The 20,046-nt window shown below is 41.9% G+C and overlaps 1 protein-coding gene across 2 annotated transcripts in view; it reads right to left on the bottom strand.

Moving 5' to 3' along the window:
• LOC112219622 (AF4/FMR2 family member 1) overlaps positions 1-20,046 on the bottom strand; it is a 72,853-nt gene that overhangs the window by 19,457 nt on the left and 33,350 nt on the right. For both annotated transcript variants that reach the window (XM_024381039.2, XM_024381040.2), the window contains exons 7-10: positions 18,485-18,545; positions 15,521-15,683; positions 14,363-15,313; positions 12,086-12,180 (exon numbers count right to left, since the gene is read on the bottom strand). In XM_024381039.2, the coding sequence (XP_024236807.1) occupies positions 12,086-12,180; positions 14,363-15,313; positions 15,521-15,683; positions 18,485-18,545 (1,270 nt within the window). The remainder of the gene's footprint in view (positions 1-12,085; positions 12,181-14,362; positions 15,314-15,520; positions 15,684-18,484; positions 18,546-20,046) is intronic.

Raw genomic sequence — 20,046 nt, 5'->3', positions numbered from 1 at the left:
AGATTTGGATGGAAAACACTGAAGTTTCTAAAACTGTTTGAATCATGTCTGTGAGTATAACAGAACTTATGTAGCAGGCAAAACCCAGGGGACTAACTGTTCAGATTTTTTGTCCCCTCTCTGTTCACTATATTGTCTTTGCCATTAGATATTTAATAGGAACCCATTTTCAGTGCCTACCGCTTCCACACAATGTCACCAGTCTTTGGAATATGGTTGAGGTTATTCCTTTGTTCTATGAAGAAGTAGGCCAACTCGGAACTGGGGACACATTTGTGAGTTGCGCAAGACGTGAACAGCAGTGCTGGTTTGTTTTCGTTCCTGTATTGAATACAGTTTGCTCCGTCTACAATTTGATCAATTATTAACTTTTAAAAATACAAAAGTAGCTTGAAATATTTTGGCAATGTTTATAGGCAACTTTTGAAATATTTTGTAGTGACGTTGTGTTTTTGTAAGCTGTTTTTTTCTGGATCAAACGCGCTTTATAAATGGACATTTTCGATATATATGGACGGAATTAATCGTACAAAAGGACCAATTGTGATGTTTATGGGACATATTGGAGTGCCAACAAAAGAAGCTCGTCAAAGGTAGTTTTGTGTAGTGCCTGCTACGCTAGCTCCTTTGTTTACTGCTGGTGCAGATGGGTGCAGGCTATCAGATAATAGCTTCTTATGCTTTCGCCAAAACGCATTTTTAAAAATCTGACATGTTGGCTGGATTCACAACGTGTAGCTTTAATTGAGTATCTTACATGTGTGATTTAATGAAAGTTTGATTTTTATAGCATTTTATTTGAATCTGGCGCTCTGCATTTCCCCTGGCAATTGGCCAGTTGAGACGCTAGCGTCTCCCCTATCCATAAGAGGTTAATTAACCTCTTGAAGCTAGGGGGCACTATTTTTAAGTTTGGAAAAATAACGTTCCCAAAGTAAACGGCCTATTTCTCAGGACCAGATGCTAGAATATGCATATAATTGACAGATTAGGATAGAAAACACTCTAAAGTTTCCAAAACTGTCAAAAATATTGTCTGTGAGTATAACAGAACAGATATTACAGGCGAAACTCTGAGAAAAATCAAACCAGGAAGTGGCTCCTATTTTGAAAACTCGATGTTCCATAGCCTACCTTTTCTCCATTTAAAGGGATATCACCAGATTCCTTTTCCTATCGCTTCCTCAAGGTGTCAGTCTTCAGACATAGGTTCAGGCTTTTATTTTGAAAAATGAGCCAGAAAGATAACATCACATGAGTTTGGCTCACGCAACAGAGTTTGGACAGCTATTGTTTTTCCCTCTCCTACTGATAGACATTTGCGGTTGATATATTATCGATTATATATTTTTTAAAACAACCTGAGGATTGATTATAAAAAAAATGTTTGACCTGTTTCTGTGGACATTACGGATATTATTTGGAATTTGTCTGCGTTGTCGTGACCGCTCTATCCTGTGGATTTCTGAACATAACGGGACAAACAAACAGAGGTATTTTGGATATAACAATAATCGTTATGGAACAAAATGAACATTTGTTGTGTAACTGGGAGTCTCATGAGTGAAAACATCCGAAGATCAAAAGGTAAACGATTAATTTGATTGCTTTTCTGATTTGTGACCAAGCTACCTGATGCTAAGTGTACTTAATGTTTTATCATGCGATCGATAAACTTAAACGCTTGGATTGCTTTCGCTGTAAAGCATAATTTCAAAATCTGAGATGACAGGTGGATTGACAAAAGGCTAAGCTGTGTATTGCAATATTGCACTTGTGATTTCATGAATATTAATATTTTTAGTAGTATTATTTGACTGTGGCGCTATGCTATTCAGCGGTTGCTGATGACAATTATCCTGCTTAAGGTATGGGTAGCGTCAAGAAGTTAACAAACATGCCCCCATAAAGAAAATTATAAATGAAAAACAGGTTTAGCCCCTGGTACGACCGTGATCTTGCAGAGTTACTCCACCTCAAAAATTGCATTTGGCGAAAGGCTCGGCACACACATACTCAGGGTGACTGGCTCTCGTTCAGGCAAATGAGAAATAAGTGGACTCAGGCTTTCCAGAAGGCCAAAGTTAGTTACTTTAAGGAGCAGTTCTCTCTCTCTGTGGGTCTTACCCCAAGAAGTTCTGGAAAACGGCTAAAGACCTGGAGAATAAAACCTCACAGATGCCCATGTCCCTTAATGTTGATGTTGTTACTGACAAAAAGCACATGGCTGAGCTTTTTAAAATACCCACTTCATTAAATCTGGATTCCAATTTGACTCAGCCATGCCTTGCCCATCCAACATTTCCTCATCTCCCACCCCTTCTAATGCGACTTGCCCTGATGCTCCTCTTTTCCCCCTGCCCCGCTACAAAGTTACTCCCTGCAGGCGGTCACTGAGTTCGAGGTGCTAAAGGAGCTCCTTAAACTTGACCCCCCCCAAAAAAGATTTGGGTCAGATGGTTTAGACTCTTCTTTAAGGTTGCTGCCCCCCAAAATTGCCAAGCCTCTCTCTGACCTTTCTAACCTGTTTCTCCTTTCTGGGGAGGTTCCCATTCCCATTGCTTGGAACGCAGATCAAGCTGACTTCTATTTTGCCCTGTTTATCAAAAGTGTTGGAAAAACTTGTCAATAACAACTGAATGGATTTCTTGATGTGTTTAGTATTCTCTTTGGTATGCAATCTGGTGTCTGTTCAGGTTATGGCTGTGTCACTGCAAACTTAACTTCTAGGGTAGGGGGCAGCATTCAATTTTGGATGAAAAGCATGTCCGAATTAAACGGCCTGCTACTCGGGCCCAGAAGATATGATATGCATATAACTGGTAGATTTGGATAGAAAACACTAAAGTGTCCAAAACTGTTAAAATAGTGTCTGAGTATAACAGAACTGATTTGGCAGGCAAAAACCTGAGAAAGATCCATTCAGGAAGTTTTATTTTGATGGTTTTGTAGTTTTCTATTCAATGCCATTACAGTATCCATTGACTTAGGACTCAATTTGCAGTTCCTATGCCTTCCACCAGATGTCAACAGTCTTTAGAAATTGTTTCAGGCTTGTATTCTTATGAGGGAATAAGACGAGTCAATGAGTGGACCATGACGTGTCACAGAGCTTTTTAATGTGCAATCCCGAGAGAGTGCATTTCTTGTTTACATTTTATATTGACGACGTTATTGTCCGGTTGAAATATTATAGATAATTTAGGCTAAAAACAACCTGAGGTTTGAATGTAAACATTGTTTGACATGTTTCTATTAACTTTACGGATACAATTATGATTTTTTGTGTGCCTGTTGACTGCGTTTTAGCCTGTGGATTACTGAAGAAAACAAACAAAACTGAGGTTTTTGGATATAAAGAGACTTTATCGAACAAAAGGAACATTTGAGTAAATTAATGTCTTCTGAGTGCAACCATATGAAGATCATCAAAGGTAAGGGATTAATTTTCTCTATTTCTGAGTTTTGTAACGCTTCTGCTTGGCTGGTTACGGTTTGTAATAATTTATCAACTGGGCTATGTTCTCAATTAATCACCGTAAAGCATTTTTTAAATCTGACACAGTGGTTGGATTCACAATAAGTTAATATTTAAACCTATGTAAAATATGTTTTGTTTTCTGAATTTTTATAATGAATATTTCTGTATTTGAATTTGGCGCTCTGCAATCTCACTGCATTTTGGCCCGATGGGACACTAGTATCCCACATACCCTAGAGAGGTTAAAGGTCCTCAATGATGTCACCATTGCCCTTGATTCTAAGCACTGTTGTGCTGCTATTTTTATTGACTAGGCCAAAGTTTTTGATACGGTAGACCATTCCATTCTTGTGGGCCGGCTAAGGAGTATTGGTGTCTCTGGGGGGGGGTCTTTGGCCTGCTAACTACCTCTCTCAAAGAGTGCAGTGTATAAAGTCAGAAAATCTGATGTCTCAGCTACTGCCTGACACTAAGGGTGTAACCCAAGGCCACACACTTCTCAATTTACATGAACAACATAGCTCAGGCAGTAGGAAGCTCTCTCATCCACTTATATGCAGATGATAGTCTTATGGCCCCTCCCCGGATTTTGTGTTAAAAACACTCTACAACAAAGCGTTCTTAGTGTCCAACAAGATTTCTCTGCCCTTAACTTCTTGGTGACAGGGGGCAGTATTTTCACATCCGGATGAAATGCATGCCCAAATTCAACTGCCTGCTACTCATCCCCAGAAGAGAAGATATGCATATTATGAGTAGATTTGGATAGAAAACACTGTGAAGTTCTAAAACTGTTTGAATCATGTCTGTGAGTATAACAGAACTTATTTAGCAGGCGAAACCCCGAGGACAAACCATTCAAAAACATTTGAGGTCACTCTTTTCAATGACTTTTCATTGGGAATCCCAATTTTTAAGGGACCTTCTTGCAGTTCCTATCGCTTCCACTGGATGTCAACAGTCTTTAGAAATTGGTTGAGGTTTTTCCTTTGTGTAATGAAGAAGTATGGCCATCTTGAATGAGGGACACTTGAAGTGTACTGTTAGTTAGAGGCGCGTGACCAGAAAGCTAGCTACAGTTTGTTTTCCTCCTGTATTGAACACAGATCATCCAGTCTTCAATTTGATCAATTATTTACGTAAAAAAATACCTAAAGTTGTATAACAAAAGTAGTTTGAAATGTTTTGGCAAAGTTTACAGGTAACTTTTGAGATATTTTGTAGTCACGTTGCGCAAGTTAGAACCGGTGTTTTTCTGGATCAAATGCGCCAAATAAATTGACATTTTGGATATTTTTATATATCAATGGAATTAATCGAATAAAAGGACCATTTGTGATGTTTTTAGGACATATTGGAGTGCCAACAAAAGAAGCTCGTCAAAGGTAAGGCATGAATTATATTTTTTATTTCTGCATTTTGTGTCACGCCTGCAGGGTTGAAATATGCTTCTCTCTCTTTTGTATACGGAGATGCTATCTTCAGATAATAGCATGGTTTGCTTTCGCCGAAAAGCCTTTTTGAAATCTGACATGTTGGCTGGATTCACAAGTGTAGCTTTAATTTGCTATCTTACATGTGTGATTTAATGAAAGTTTGATTTTTATAGTAATTTATTTGAATTTGGCGCTCTGCATTTTCCCTGGCTTTTGGCCAGGTGTTAGCGTCCCACATATCCCAGAGAGGTTAATTAACCTTGTTCTGAACACCTCCAAAACAAAAGGTCATGTGGTTTGGTAAGAAGCATGCCCCACAGGCGTGATTACTACCTCTGAGGGTTTAGAGCTTGAGGTAGTCACCTCATACAAGTACTTGGGTGTATGGCTAGACAGTACACTGTTCTTCTCTCAGCGCAGGCTAAAGTTAAATCTAGACTTGGTTTCCTCTTTTATCCCAGCTGCCAAACTAACCTTGATTCAGATGACTATCCTACCCATGCTAGAGTACAGTGACGTAATTTATAGATCGGCAGGTAAGGGTTCTCTCGAGCGGCTCATGTTCTTTACCATTCGGCCATCAGATTTGCCACCAATGCTCCTTATAGGACACATCACTGCACTCTATACTCCTCTGTAAACTGGGCATCTCTGTTTTCCCGTCGCAAGACTCACTGGTTGATGCTCATTTATAAAATCCTCTTAGGCCTCACTCCTCCATATCTGAGATATCTACTACAGCCTCTCTCCCCACATACAACACCCGTTCTGCTAGTCACATTCTGTTAAAGGTCCCCAAAGCACACACATCCCTGGGTCGCTCATCTTTTCAGTTGGCTGCAGCTAGCGACTGGAACTAGTTGTAGTTGCAACAAACACTCAAACGGGACAGTTTTATCTCAATCTCTTCATTCAAAGACACACTTACTGACCAGTGTGGCTGCTTTGCCAAGGCAGCAGCTACTCTTTCTGGGGTCTAGCAAGATTAAGGCAGTTTGTATTATAATATGTTTAAAATGGTACATTCACAGACTGTGTGCCCTCAGGCCCCTACTCCACCAAATCAAATCAAATGTTATTTGTCACATACACATGCTTAGCAGATGTTAATGCGAGTGTAGCGAAATGCTTGTGCTTCTAGTTCCGACAATGCAGTAATAACCAACAAGTAATCTAGCTAACAATTCCAAAACTACTACCTTATAGACAAGTGTAAGGGGATAAAGAATATGTACATAAAGATATATGAATGAGTGATGGTACAGAGCGGCATAGGCAAGATACAGTAGATGGTATTAAGTACAGTATATACATATGAGATGAGTATGTAAACAAAGTGGCATAGTTAAAGTGGCTAGTGATACATGTATTACATAAAGATGCAGTAGATTATATCGAGTACAGTATATACATATGAGATGAATAATGTAGGGTATGTAAACATTATATTAGGTAGCATTGTTTAAAGTGGCTAGTGATATATTTGACATAATTTCCCATCAATTCCCATTATTAAAGTGGCTGGAGTTGAGTCAGTGTGTTGGCAGCAGCCACTCAATGTTAGTGGTGGCTGTTTAACAGTCTGATGGCCTTGAGATAGAAGCTGTTTTTCAGTCTCTCGGTCCCAGCTTTGATGCACCTGTACTGACCTCGCCTTCTGGATGATAGCGGGGTGAACAGGCAGTGGCTCGGGTGGTTGTTGTCCTTGATGATCTTTATGGCCTTCCTGTGACATCGGGTGGTGTAGGTGTCCTGGAGGGCAAGTAGTTTGCCCCCGGTGATGCGTTGTGCAGACCTCACTACCCTCTGGAGAGCCTTACGGTTGTGGGCGGAGCAGTTGCCGTACCAGGCGGTGATACAGCCTGACAGGATGCTCTCGATTGTGCATCTGTAGAAGTTTGTGAGTGCTTTTGGTGACAAGCCGAATTTCTTCAGCCTCCTGAGATTGAAGAGGCGCTGCTGCGCCTTCTTCACGATGCTGTCTGTGTGGGTGGACCAATTCAGTTTGTCTGTGATGTGTACGCCGAGGAACTTAAAACTTACTACCCTCTCCACTACTGTTCCATCGATGTGGATAGGGAGGGATGTTCCCTCTGCTGTTTCCTGAAGTCCACAATCATCCTCCTTAGTATATACAGTACAAAATCCATGTGTACGTGTGTATAATAAGCGCAAGCATAGACTATTGAGCAACATTTCACAATGCAATGAAGGGAAAGTGTTTAAAACTACTGTTATTGTTGTTAAAAATTTAAAAAAATTGAAAGACTCCGCTTTATATGCTCATAACAATTATTTCTCAGCTATCAAGAGGAAACAACACCACTACAAAAGGAGTATGTACAGCGCATTCGGAAAGTATTCAGACTTTGACCTTTTCCACATATTGTTCCGTTACAGCCTTATTCTAAAATCAATTCAATTCATGTTTTTCCTCATCAATCCACACACAATACTACATAATGACAAAGCGAAAACAGGTTTTTAGAAATTTTTGAAAATTGTATATAAAACAGAAGTCTACTTATTTACATAAGTATTCAGACCCTTTGCTATGAGACTTGAAATTAGATGTTTCTACGAGGTTATGCTTTTGCAACGCCGATATTGAATATTGGAGGTCAAAAAAAAGCTGATACCGATTAAATCAGACGATTTTTTAATATTTGTAACAACGACAATTACAACAATACTGAATTAACACTTTTATTTTAACTTCATACATGAATAAAATAAATGTAGTCTCAAATAAATAATGAAATACGTTCAATTTGTTTTACATAATGCAAAAACCCAGTGTTGAGAAAAAAAGTAAAAGTGCAATATGTGCCATGTAAAAGAGCTAACATTTAAGTTTCTTGCTCAGAACATGAGAACATTTGAAAGGTGGTGGTTCCTTTTAACATGAGTCTTCAATACTCCCAGTTAAGAAGTTTTAATAGGAATGATGACGCTTCGACTATTTCTCTCTCTACCATATGTTTTTCATATGCCTTTGACTATTGGATGTTCTTATAGGCACTTTAGTATTGCCTGCCTAATCTCAGAAATTGATAGGCTTGAACAGCGCTGTGCTTCAAGCATTGCCAAGAGCTGCTGGCTAACGCAGTAAAGTGCTGTTTGAATGAATGCTTACGAGCCTGCTGCTGCCTTCCACCACTCAGTCAGACTGCTCTATCAAATCATAGACTTAATTATAATATAATAAAACACACAAATACCAGCTTTTGGTCAAATCCAGAAACTATCATTTCGAAAACAAAACATTTATTCTTTCAGTGAAATACAGATCCAGTATTTTATCCAACTGGTGGCAACCTTAAGTCTAAATATTGCTGTTATGTTATAATTATGTAAAATTCTGGCAAATTAATTACAGTCTTTGTTAGGAAGAAATGGTCTTCACACAGTTCGCAACGAGCCAGGCGGCCAAAACTGCTGCATATACCCTGACTCTGCTTGCACTGAACTCAAGAGAAGTGACACAATTTCCCTACTTATTATTGCCTGCTAACATAAATATCTTAACTAAATATGCAAATATATACTTCTGTTTATTGATTTTAAGAAAGGTATTGATGTTAACGGTTAGGTACATTTGTGAAAAGATCGTGCTTTTTTCACAAATGCGCTTTTGTTAAAATCACCCGTTTGGCGAAGTTGAAGTAGGCTGTGATTTGATAAATTAACATGCACGACATTGATTATATGCAACACATGAAAAGCTAGTTAACCTAGCAAATTCATCAACCATGTGTAGTTAACTAGCGATTATGTGAAGACTTACCTTGGCTCCTTGCAGCCACAAGGTCCTTTTGATGCTGCACTCGCGTAACAGGTGGTCAGCCTGCCACGCAGTCTCCTATTGGATTGCAATGTAAATCGGCAATAATCAGCGTCCAAAAAGGTCGATTACCGATTGTTATGATTGCAGATTAATTGGTCGACCTCTAGTTTACAACTTTATTGGAGTCCACCTGTCGTAAGTTCAATTGATTGGATATGATTTGGAAAGACACACGCCTGTCTATATAACGGTCTCATAGTTGACAGTGCATGTCAGAGCAAAAACAAGTAAAATATTTATTTTAAAGAAAATAAAAAAAGTTCAGCCAAAACCCTCCCGCTTAGATGGCTTGCTTCGAAGTAACTGATTCACTTATCCTATATTTTTTTACCCCCTTTTTCGATCTTGTCTAATCACTGAAACGCCAACGGGCTTGGAGGCGAAGGTTGAGTCATGCGTCCTCCAAAACATAACACCCACCTGCTTAACCCGGGAAACCAGCCACACCAATGTGTCAGAGGAAACACTGATCAACTGACGACTGAGGTCAGCCTGCAGGCGCTGACCTGCCACAAGGAGTCGCTATAGATTGATGAGCCAAGTAAAGGCCCCCCCGGGCCAAACCCTCCCCTAACCCGGACGATGCTGGGCCAATTGTGTGCTGCTCTATGGGACACCAGATCCCGGCCGGTTGTGATACGACTTGGGATTGAACCCGTGTCTGTAGTTACGCCTCTAGCACTGCGACGCAGTGCCTTAGACCTCTGCACCACTCGGGAGGACCATGGGGGAATTATTTTATTAGACTTTTAGGTTTTAGGCTAATGTTCGAGCATAATAACTCCAGGAGAGCTAATGGGCATGCAGACTTATTCCAGCCCCATTCGCCAGATTCTACAAATCAACTGCTCAACAGGAACTTGACTGACACGGCCAAAATATCATATTTTTCACGGTATGAGACAGAATTTTATGTTTTTGAATAACAAAAAGGTTCTAAATTCGCTATACTAGTACGTGACCCTAGGGTGGAAATACATTCAGAGGGATTTAAAATGAGTCTTTCTCCATTCTGATTGTTTTATACTGTTCAATTCAACCCCCCCCACAAAATTCTGCATTTTCATAAATTTCTGCATTTCCTGCACTCATTTGAGATAATTTACACGTAGGGCTGCACAAATAAGGGCAAACAACCTAGGCCTTATTTTTAACGTGATTTAGAGCAAAACGCTTTGGTGAATTGTTGGAATCATGGAAAATAATTATTCTAATTCTATAGTTAGAATATAATAGTGGGCACCTTGAATATTGCTTGACATGACAACGAATGAAAATGCCAGGGAGGAGTTATTGTGGCAGGGTAGGGACCAAAGTGTTAAGTGTTTCCAAGGGGACCCTATAAATCTTTGACTACATAGAATGTTCTCTTATCTACTTTGCGTATTCCTCTTTGATTTAAAATATACTGTTGCACAAACATGCTGATTTAGGTCTACACCATCACTGGTATTATCAGACTGTATAGCTAGTTATGTTTGCTTTCAGTACATTTATTAGTTATCTAGCTAGCCAGCTAACCGGCTAACGTGATTTAGGTCCAACTTGCTAAGAAAAGACAAACTAGCTGTTTGCAGATGTAAGAAACACAAACTAATAGTGTAATTATAGAACGCTAGTGAATTTAAGAAGCAAAGTGAAAACAGTATCGTTGTCATTCACATTGTTGCTTGTGCTGCATTGACTGAACGCTAGTGTCTCGTGATCAAGCAACAACAAATGTGCTCCTTCAGTGACAGAGGGCGGGGCTAGGTCTGTGTAGAAAGTGGCATGAAGAGAGAATGAGCGAAGAGAGATGACTAAAGTAGTGGAGTAAACTATAAAAATTTACATTACACACAGCGTATCACATTAACAAACCAAACATTCAAATATCGTCATAGGAGGTAAAGTAAAAACCCAAACCAGTCTGTGCATCTATACAGGTATATTGTAAAATATGGTATAACGCCGAGCCCTACTCGGGTGTGCTTGAGCAGTGCTGACTCAAAGCTTGCACACCCAATGGCCTAGCTCTCCTGATAGAGTTGACCGCATGTGTTGTATACAGTGTAAGAATGTCGAAGATAAATACACAATGCAGAGACAGAGGACGAGAGGTCAAAAGGATGCGAAGTCAATAGAGTAATAACGATTAAGGGAAATAGTGTTTTTCTGTAATAGGGAATATTTATCAATGTTTCAGAGACATGGGAGGAATATGTCTCCTGAAATAGGATACTTTGGCTATTTTGTTTGCAAGGAATACTAATTGGTCAAACCCAGGCTGCGTTATAAAACTACATGCTGCCCCTATGTTCTTGGGAGAGAATCACTGAGAGAGCATAACTGAGGACAGGGGAGAATGACCATCTACCTCCCCATATGATTTGTCCTCTTCGAATAAACCTATTATTTTCCTCCCCCTTGTTTGCTTTTGTTATTAAAGAATAACATAAACTGCTTAGAGCAACAGTGCTTTATACTTGACTTTGTGCCATTTTCTTCACAGTGGTATCGTTATGGTATTGAGTATCATTATAGCTGGTATTGGTATCAAATCGAAAATTATGTTTGATGTAGTTCATGATTTCCTCTTTGGGTAGCCTAAACAAATGCAGATTGTCAACCCAATGCTTCTGCCATCTATAGCCTAGCCACTATGCTACTACATCCGTTGGGCTAAAACAGCAGACCTGCCTGATATTAAGCCATGTAGGCTATAGCTTTTAGAGAAATCCAGACCTATAAATTCAACTTCTTGCCAACATGGGCTCATTTATGGAGGGGAATGAATATTAGCAGGTATGTGGCACATTTTTTTGGGACCATCGTTTATTCAAGGTGTTGTCTATGGGCAAATAGCAGTAAGCCCAAATTAAATGTTTCTGCAAATTGACATTTTTTATTAATTTTTTGACCTAAAGGGGTACTAAATCAAAATCAAATACCTAAATGATTCTTGGTATGGCCATCTTAAAACAATTCCATATGTTAGCTTAGTAGAACTCCACCCCCCTTTAGAGGGTTAAAAAGTCTTACATTCAACTTCACAACTTCATGGAATCTGGAAATAGTCAGACACCCAGTCTGATACCCAGCCGTGTCTCTAGGGTGACATTCGGCCAATGGACAGCTTAAGGTGCTGGGGAAAATCACCAAACATTCTGTTTGATGCATCTCTAATATCGTTGTAATGTTATTAGGCATACCAGAAGAATGTTATACCAGAAGTAGTTTTCAGCACTTTGGGGCAGAGAAGCGCTATGGATAGATATGCTGCAGAGCATTGAAGACACTAGTTAGGAGGAGTTAAGAACTGAGGGGTGTAGTGTTACTCACGCAGACTTGCCGGAACCAGGACATGAAGAGGAGTGTTTGGGATCTTTCTCCAGTTTTGGCTTCTTCCTTGGCAGGGATTTCGCATCCTTCTCAGCCTGAAAAAAATTATAATAATAGTAATAAAAACTATACTAGCGACAGGTTTGCTGTTCTTCCAATTTAAAAAATGAATTCAGCATCTGTGGTCAAAGCACTTTTGTTACTTCTCCATGTTCACCCTCTCAAGCAGACCACGAGGTCTATAGTACTACTACTTTCACGATCTAACGCTTGTCAACCATACTGGTTGGCAGACCTCTCAGGGGCAGTGACGCACAGCCTAGATAAGAGCCTTTTGAAGGAGAACAGGCTGCCCTGAATACCTCAACAGAAGAGAGCCAAAGAAAACAAGGACCAGACATATACTGTATAAATGATTTTCAGGCAAATTTACAATTACAGCTGGGATACTGCACACTTAGCACCTAATGCAAAACAGTATGTTTGATTCAATGAGGGAACTAAAATGCTTAAAATACACTGAATACATGACTCAACATACAGGAAGCAGGACAGAACAGCAGCCCCTGGCAAGACAACGAATGGGTGCCTATGTATTTATGTAAACACCTGGTGCATGATATCTAAGGAAGTCTCGAGGTTTTGCTCGCCTGAGGTAGAGTATCTCATGATAAGCTGTAGACCACACTATCGACCTAGAAAGTGTATCTGTATTTTTCATAGCTGTCTACACATAGTTGAAGTCTGGAAGTCTACATACACAGGTGGGAGTCATTAAAACTTGTTTTTCAACCACTCCACAAAAGTATTGTTAACAAACCAGTTTTGGCAAGTCAGTTAGGACAGCTACTTTGTGGATGACAAGTAATTTCCCAACAATTGTTTAAATTCAGATTATTTCACTGTATCACAATACCAGTGGGTCAGAAGTTTACATACACTAAGTTGACTGTGTCTTTAAACAGCTTGGAAAATTACAGAAAATGATGTCATGCCTTAAGAAGCTTCTGATTGGCTAATTGACATAATTTGAGTCAATTGGAGGTGAACCTGTGGATGTATTCAAGGCCTACCATCAAACTCAAAGCTCATCACTAAGCTAAGGACTCTGGGACTAAACACCTCCCTCTGCAACTGGATCCTGGACTTCCTGACGGGACGCCCCCAGGTGGTAAGTGTAGGTAACAACACATCCGCCAAGCTGATCTTCAACACGGGGACCCTCAGAGGTGCGTACTTAGTACCCTCCTGTACTCCACTCATAACTGCACGGCCAAGCACAACTCCAACACCATCATTAAGTTTGCTGATGACAACAGTGGTAGGCCTGATCACTGACAACGATGCGACAGCCTATAGGGAGGTGGTCAGAACCCTGACCGTGTGGTGCAAGGACAATAACCTCTCACTCAACGTGATCAAGACAAAGGACATTATTGTGGACTACAGGAAAAAGATGATCGAGCATGCCCACGTTCTCGTCGACGGGGCTGTAGTGGAGCAGGTTGATAGCTTCAAGTTCCTTGGCGGCCACATCACCAACAAACTAACATGGTCCAAACACACCAAGACAGTCATGAAGAGGGAACAACAAAACCTATTCACCCCTCAGGAGACTGAAAAGATTTGGCATGGGTCCTCAGATCCTCAAAAGGTTTTACAGTGGCACCATCAAGAGCATCCTGACGGGTTGTATCACCGCCAGCCTCCAACCGCAAGGCACTACAGAGGGTAGTGCGTGCGGCCCAGTACATCACCGGGGCCAAGCTTCCTGCCATCCAGGAACTCTATACCAGGCGGTGTCAGAGGAAGGCCCTAAAAATTGTCAAAGACTCCAGCCACCCTAGTCATAGACTGTTCTCTCTGCAACAGCACGGCAAGCAGTACCGGAGCGCCAAGTCCAAGAGGCTCCTAAATAGCTTATACCCCCAGGTCATAAGACTCCTGAATAGTTAATCAAATAGCTACCCAGACTATTTGGGTAGCCATAGACTTGTCACACAATACAATCGTTAAGTGATGTAACAGGAAGGTGACATTGTGTATGGGACATTGTCTCTGCTGGTAAGATAGCAAACGTAGCACCAATGTGTTTTAAATTATGATAGCACTGTTGATATACCTATACATGGCTAAGAGTGGGGACAAGGTGAGGAGTGGGACATAATATTCCTGTATAGAAGAGCTGCTGAACCCAAACCAGTTCATAAAAACAAAAACCTGCTAATATCAGCAACAGTATGCATCCTATTTCACAAAACAAACAAAAACACTGACCGGTCTCTTTTTGCAGACTTTGGTAGTGATGGGGGAAGCAGGGTCCCCGTCTCCCCTCTCTGGGGCTATGTTGGGTCTCTTCCTGCTGGTTGGTTCCCGGCCCCCATGAGAAGGCCTGGAGCCCTGGGGAGGGACCCTGGACAGCAGATTGAGCTCAATCTTCACCAGCAGGGCATGTGGAGGTCCCTGGGGGGCCCTGGAAGCTTTGGCTGAGGACTCCCGTTTGGCCTGGTGTGCTGCAGCTGCAGAGTAGCTCCTGGGCGTTTTCTGGCCCTTATGAGGGGCCGTGACGGTCTCTTTCCTGACACTGACAGAGGTTTCCACCACCCGGGCAGGGCTGGGACTGCGAGACCTCTCCCTCTTACAGTCCAGCATCAGAGTCATCTTGGAACCACTGCTTCCAGACTCTGGTTTTTTAGTCTTCCTCTTCTCCAAAGAGTTGCGCTTGGCAGGCTTCTTACTGCCCGTTATGGCACTGCCACTCTTGCTGCTGTGCCCGGTTTTCGTTTTGACCTTTGGCCTGTCTGTGAACGAGGGGTCTTTGTCGCGGGGGGCCACCTCCACACTCTCCACCCGCAGCCCAGCCTGGGAGTCCTCAGTACGGGGAGCCTTAACTGGTCTGGAGGGATGTTTGTTCCCCACAGTTTTTCTCTGGCTGCTGCTGTCCCCAACATGTGAGACGGCCGGGGACTTGTGGCGGACATGCTGTTTGCAGGCAACGTTCTCACTTCCTGGAGGTTTGGCTTCACTATCGCTGAACTCTGGGTATTGTGGTGGTGTGTGGGATTTGTAGTCCCTGGGAGGAATGGCCTCCTCCTCTGAGTCATGGCTCTGCTGCTGTTTCGGTAAAGGGCTTTGGACAGTGTCACTATGGCTCTCTGTGATGGGGTTCTGCTGGCTCACTCTGATCCAGTTATTCAGCTGCCAGTTAGTCACCACGGGGCCTTCAGCCTGGACAGAGACAATATATGAACAATGTAAAGAAACATATAGGACCCGGTATAAACCTTAAGCCTAGTCCTGGACTCCAAAGCCATTTGAATGAAGATTCTGTGTACGGGGAAACTGGCCCATGGTGAACGCATGATCAATCAAAGACAAAGCAAGTTATTTAAGTGTTCCAAGTGTATGACTAAGTAGTGTGCTGTGTGTTTGTACCTTGGGTACTGGTGGGCTGCTGCTCCTGATGGGTTGTGGGGCCTCCTCTGTCCCACTCTCACTGCTCTCACTGTCTGAGTCTGACCCTGAGCTGCTCTCGGAGTCACTGGAGCTGGCTGACTCCACCCCACTGGAATGTGTTGCTACAACCGTACTGAAGGACCTGAGAGACAGAAAGCATAGTTACAACCAGAGAACGCAGAGACAGAAAGGTGTTAGAGAGCAGTTCAGTTCATTTATCTGGCCTTTTACAGGAATGTGTGAGAAAATAGAGAAAGGTGTAAAAGCAGTAACTATTAACAAACTGTATAATAATACAGGTGAGTAAATGGTTTAGATGGAGAGTTGTTCTCTATCACAATACAACATCCCCCTCCCTGCAACATCCCTATAATCCCTCAGAGGTTAGGCCTCTTTACACACACGCACACACACCAGGCCCGAGCAGAACCCCTTCCAAGCTAAACACAGCAGTCTCCAGGATCGCTGAGCTCCTTTCTCCTGCTGTAACACTCAACCAGATGTGCTCTCAGAGCCACACACTCACCAGGCAGGGCAGGAGGAACTATTACTATCATGGCTTTTACTAGTATGCTAACAAATAGGCCAAGCTTTTCTGTCCTCCTGATAATATCGGTGGTGTGAATACATTAGAAGAGCGAGAGGGTCGCACATTACATGAACTAGGCATAGGCCTTGCTACATGTGTCTTTCTAACAAGGATATGAGTTTGAGTGTGACTGACTACGTCTTAGCTTTCCGTTTGTCCAAAATATGTTTTATATTGTTGTTCTACTGTACACTGAAACGGCCTTGTTAACACCAGAACCGCCATTGTCAAAACGGCCACTGACGTTTGATATTGTACAACAACAAAAAACAAGATTCCTACCTTAACGGGCCAAGACAAATGCATTGTAGGCCGTTGGTACGAAGCCAGGCGCTAATGTGTCTTTCTCCTCACTGAATGACGTAAATTGGGCACGTTAATTCACAACATAATTTGATTTAACTGAATGATGAGGTTGAAGAGGGTGATTTAATTTAGAACAATTGTGTAATGAATGATTGTGTCCACTGTGGTGAGGTCTAATTATTGGAATTAATGGCATGTAATCTCTCCTTGGCGAGATTCCAAATCAGACAATACAGGGTAGGAATCAATGATTAAAAATACTTTTCTGAACTTTTTATGGATATATTTCCACTAATATTTCTTCATGAAATGAATTTTTTTATATGTGTTATGCACCATTTATCAAGCATTTTTGGAAAATGATTTGACTGCCTGCCTTGCGGGTTGATATCATTCCCTTTTCCACTGAACAAAAATATAAATGCAAAATGCAACAAATTAAAAGATTTTACTGAATTTATAAAATAAAGTAAGTCCAGTCAGTCAATTTAAATAAATTCATTAGGCCCTAATCTATGGATTTCACATGACTGGGAATACAGATATGCATCGGTTGGTCACAGATGCCTTTAAAAAAAAAAGTAGGGGCGTGGATTAGATAACCAGTCAGTATCTGGGGTGACCACTATTTGCCTCATGTAGCGCAACATAGAGGCAAAGAGCGCATAGAGTTGATCTGGCTGTTGATTGTGGCTGTGGAATGTTGTCCCACTCATATTCAATGGCTGTGTGAAATTGCTGGATATTGGAGGGAACTGGAACACGCTGTCGTACACATTGATCCAGAGCATCCCAAACATGCTCAACGGGTGACATGTCTGGTGAGTATACAGGCCATGGAAGAACGGACATGTTCAGCGCCCAAGAATAGTGTACAGATCCTTGTGACATGAGGCCGTGTATTATCTTTCTGAAACATGAGGTGATGGCGGCAGATGAACGGCACGACAATGGGTCATTCTCGTCACGGTATCTGTGCATTCAAATGATTGATTGATAAAATGTAATTGTGTTGCTTGTCCGTAGATTATGCCTGCCCATTCCATAGCCCCACCGCCATAATGGGGCACTCTGTTCACAACGTTGACATCAGCAAACCACTCGGCCACACGAAGTCATGCACGCTTTCTGCCATCTGTCCGGCACAGTTGAAACTGGGATTCAGCCGTGACAAGCTCACTTCTCCAGCGTGCCAGTGGCAAGCGAGGTGAGCATTTGCCCACTGAAGTCGGTAATGACGCCAAGCTGCAGGCAGGTCAACACCCTGGTGAGGACGACGAGCACGCAGATGAGCTTCCATGAGACGGTTTCTGACAGTTGTAAAACCCACAATTTCAGCAGCTGTCCAGGTGGCTGGTCATTGGTAGCATCGTGTTGTGACAAAACTGCACATTTTAGAGTGACCTTTTATTATCCTGAGCACAAGGTGCACCTCTAACGCTCATGCTGTTTAATCAGCTTCTTGATATGCGACACCTGTCTGGTGGATGGATTCTATTGGCAAAGGAGAAATGGTCACTTACAGGAATGTAAACAAATTTTGCACAACATTAGTGAGAAATAAGCCTTGTGTGTATGGAAAATGTTTGGGATCTTTTATTTCAGCTACGATACATAGGAAGGATTTTAGATAGAAAATGGTGAAACTGTGCTGTGATGATACAGACTGCCGGTGACTGTGTAATAGGAGAAAAAGTGACACGAGACTCGTCTGTGGCACGCATGCGAAGAATACAACCACACACAGACAGGTGAGTAGACTTCTGCTATGTGTCCCTGCTGCTGCAGCCTCTCTCTAATCTGATAGCAGGATGATATATCTGAAGAGTCTATGAGGTAATCTAATACACGGTCTGCACTGATCTGAACTAACTGCATTACGAACGCACACACACTACCTCCACCACCTGGATGTTCTTTCAGGCCACAAAGGGTCACTGCGACCTTTTCAATACCAACGGGAGACAAAGGCTTGGGGTGCACTATGGCCCCTCTTTGGGGACATTAGTACACATTAGGGACATGACAGAGGGTGAAAGGATACTCACGAAGAGCTCTGTTGACAGATGAGTCTGGAGGAAGAGGCTAGCGGAGGTGATCCATACTGTTCTGGGAAGAGAAAAAAAAAAAAACATCTTGACTAAAACAGATGGGACACACCCCCTTACCAATATTCCCTCTAAACTGGGCACACTCGGGACTGCCCTGCAGAAGAAATATCAGCCTGCGCGCAAGATTGGAAGTCAATTAAGGGGGAAAACTCTGGAAAGTTAACTTGGTAATGTTTCCCTTTACTGTGGGAATTGTGATCGAATCAACACAATATTAGCCACTTCCAATGCAACATACCGAAACTAACAAACTATGCAAGACTTAGTATGCAAAACATTTTGCTGTAGGCGGAATGCACCCAAGTAGGATTCTACTGCATGAGCGGTCGTGAGTAGAGCTGCATGAGCGGTTGTGAGTAGATGTGCTTGTTTTTAGATTAGTGCGAGAGCTGCATTTAGCCATGTGTGCACATGTTATTTTTGTTTATAATTAAAATGTAACCTTTATTTAACTAGGGCAAGTCAGTTAAGAACAAATTCTTATTCACAATGATGGCCTATCGTTCATATTCTTTGATAGTTAGCCCAGTTATAAATACACCACATGGACAAAAGTATGTGGACACCTGGACGCCGAACATCTCATTCCAAAATCATGGGCATTACTATGGAGTTGGTCGCCCCTTTGCTGCTATAACAGCTTTCCACTAGATGTTGGAACATTGCTGCGTGGACTTGCTTCCATTCAGCCACAAGAGCATTAGTGAGGTCAGGCGATTAGGCCTGGCTCGCAGTTGGCGTCCCAAAGGTGTTAGATGGAGTTGAGGTCCGTGCAGGCCAGTCAAGTTTATCCACACCGATTTCAACAAACCATTTGTGTATGGACCTCGCTTTGTACATGGTGGCATTGTCATGCTGAAACAGGAAAGGACCTTCCCCAAACTGTTGCCACAAATATGGAAGCACAGAATCATCTAGAATGTCATTGTACGCTATAGCTGGTGATGCCACCTTTCCAACAAGTCACAGCTGATTCCCAACTAGTGCGGTTAGAAAAGGGAAAGAATAGGTCAATAAAACCTTAATAAAGAGAGGCCCAGAGCCGAACTCATTTGGGAGGTTTATTATTTATTGGCAGGCCAGTTCAATGGATGGGAGACGAACAACACGGCTGTGACCAATGACTTTCTAACTCTGGGGGACGAGAGGCTCGAGTGTTTGTGACAGAGTCTGGTGGAAATGAAGAGAAAGAGAGTGATGGAAAAAGAGAAATTGACACAGAGTGCGACTGAGGATAACAGCGGACAATATTGCCACTCCTATTTGCCATATTTTCAATTTTAAGCTTACTAGAATGCGTGTGCCTCCAGGCTTGGAGGGAAGCAAAAGTAATTCCACTACCTAAAAATAGTAAAGCCCCCTTTACTGGCTCAAACAGCCGACCAAATCAGCCTGTGTTTGACAAGATACTACGCTACTTTACAGCAAACAAACTTTCAGCATGCTTATAGGGAAGGACATTCAACAAGCACTTTCACAAATGACTGATGATTGGCTGA

This window comes from Oncorhynchus tshawytscha, linkage group LG20 (genome assembly GCF_018296145.1).
Source record: "Oncorhynchus tshawytscha isolate Ot180627B linkage group LG20, Otsh_v2.0, whole genome shotgun sequence".
Classification (NCBI taxonomy): domain Eukaryota; kingdom Metazoa; phylum Chordata; class Actinopteri; order Salmoniformes; family Salmonidae; genus Oncorhynchus; species Oncorhynchus tshawytscha.
The sequence above is the reverse complement of the archived record's forward strand: the minus strand, read 5'-3'. Positions and strand labels throughout refer to the sequence as shown.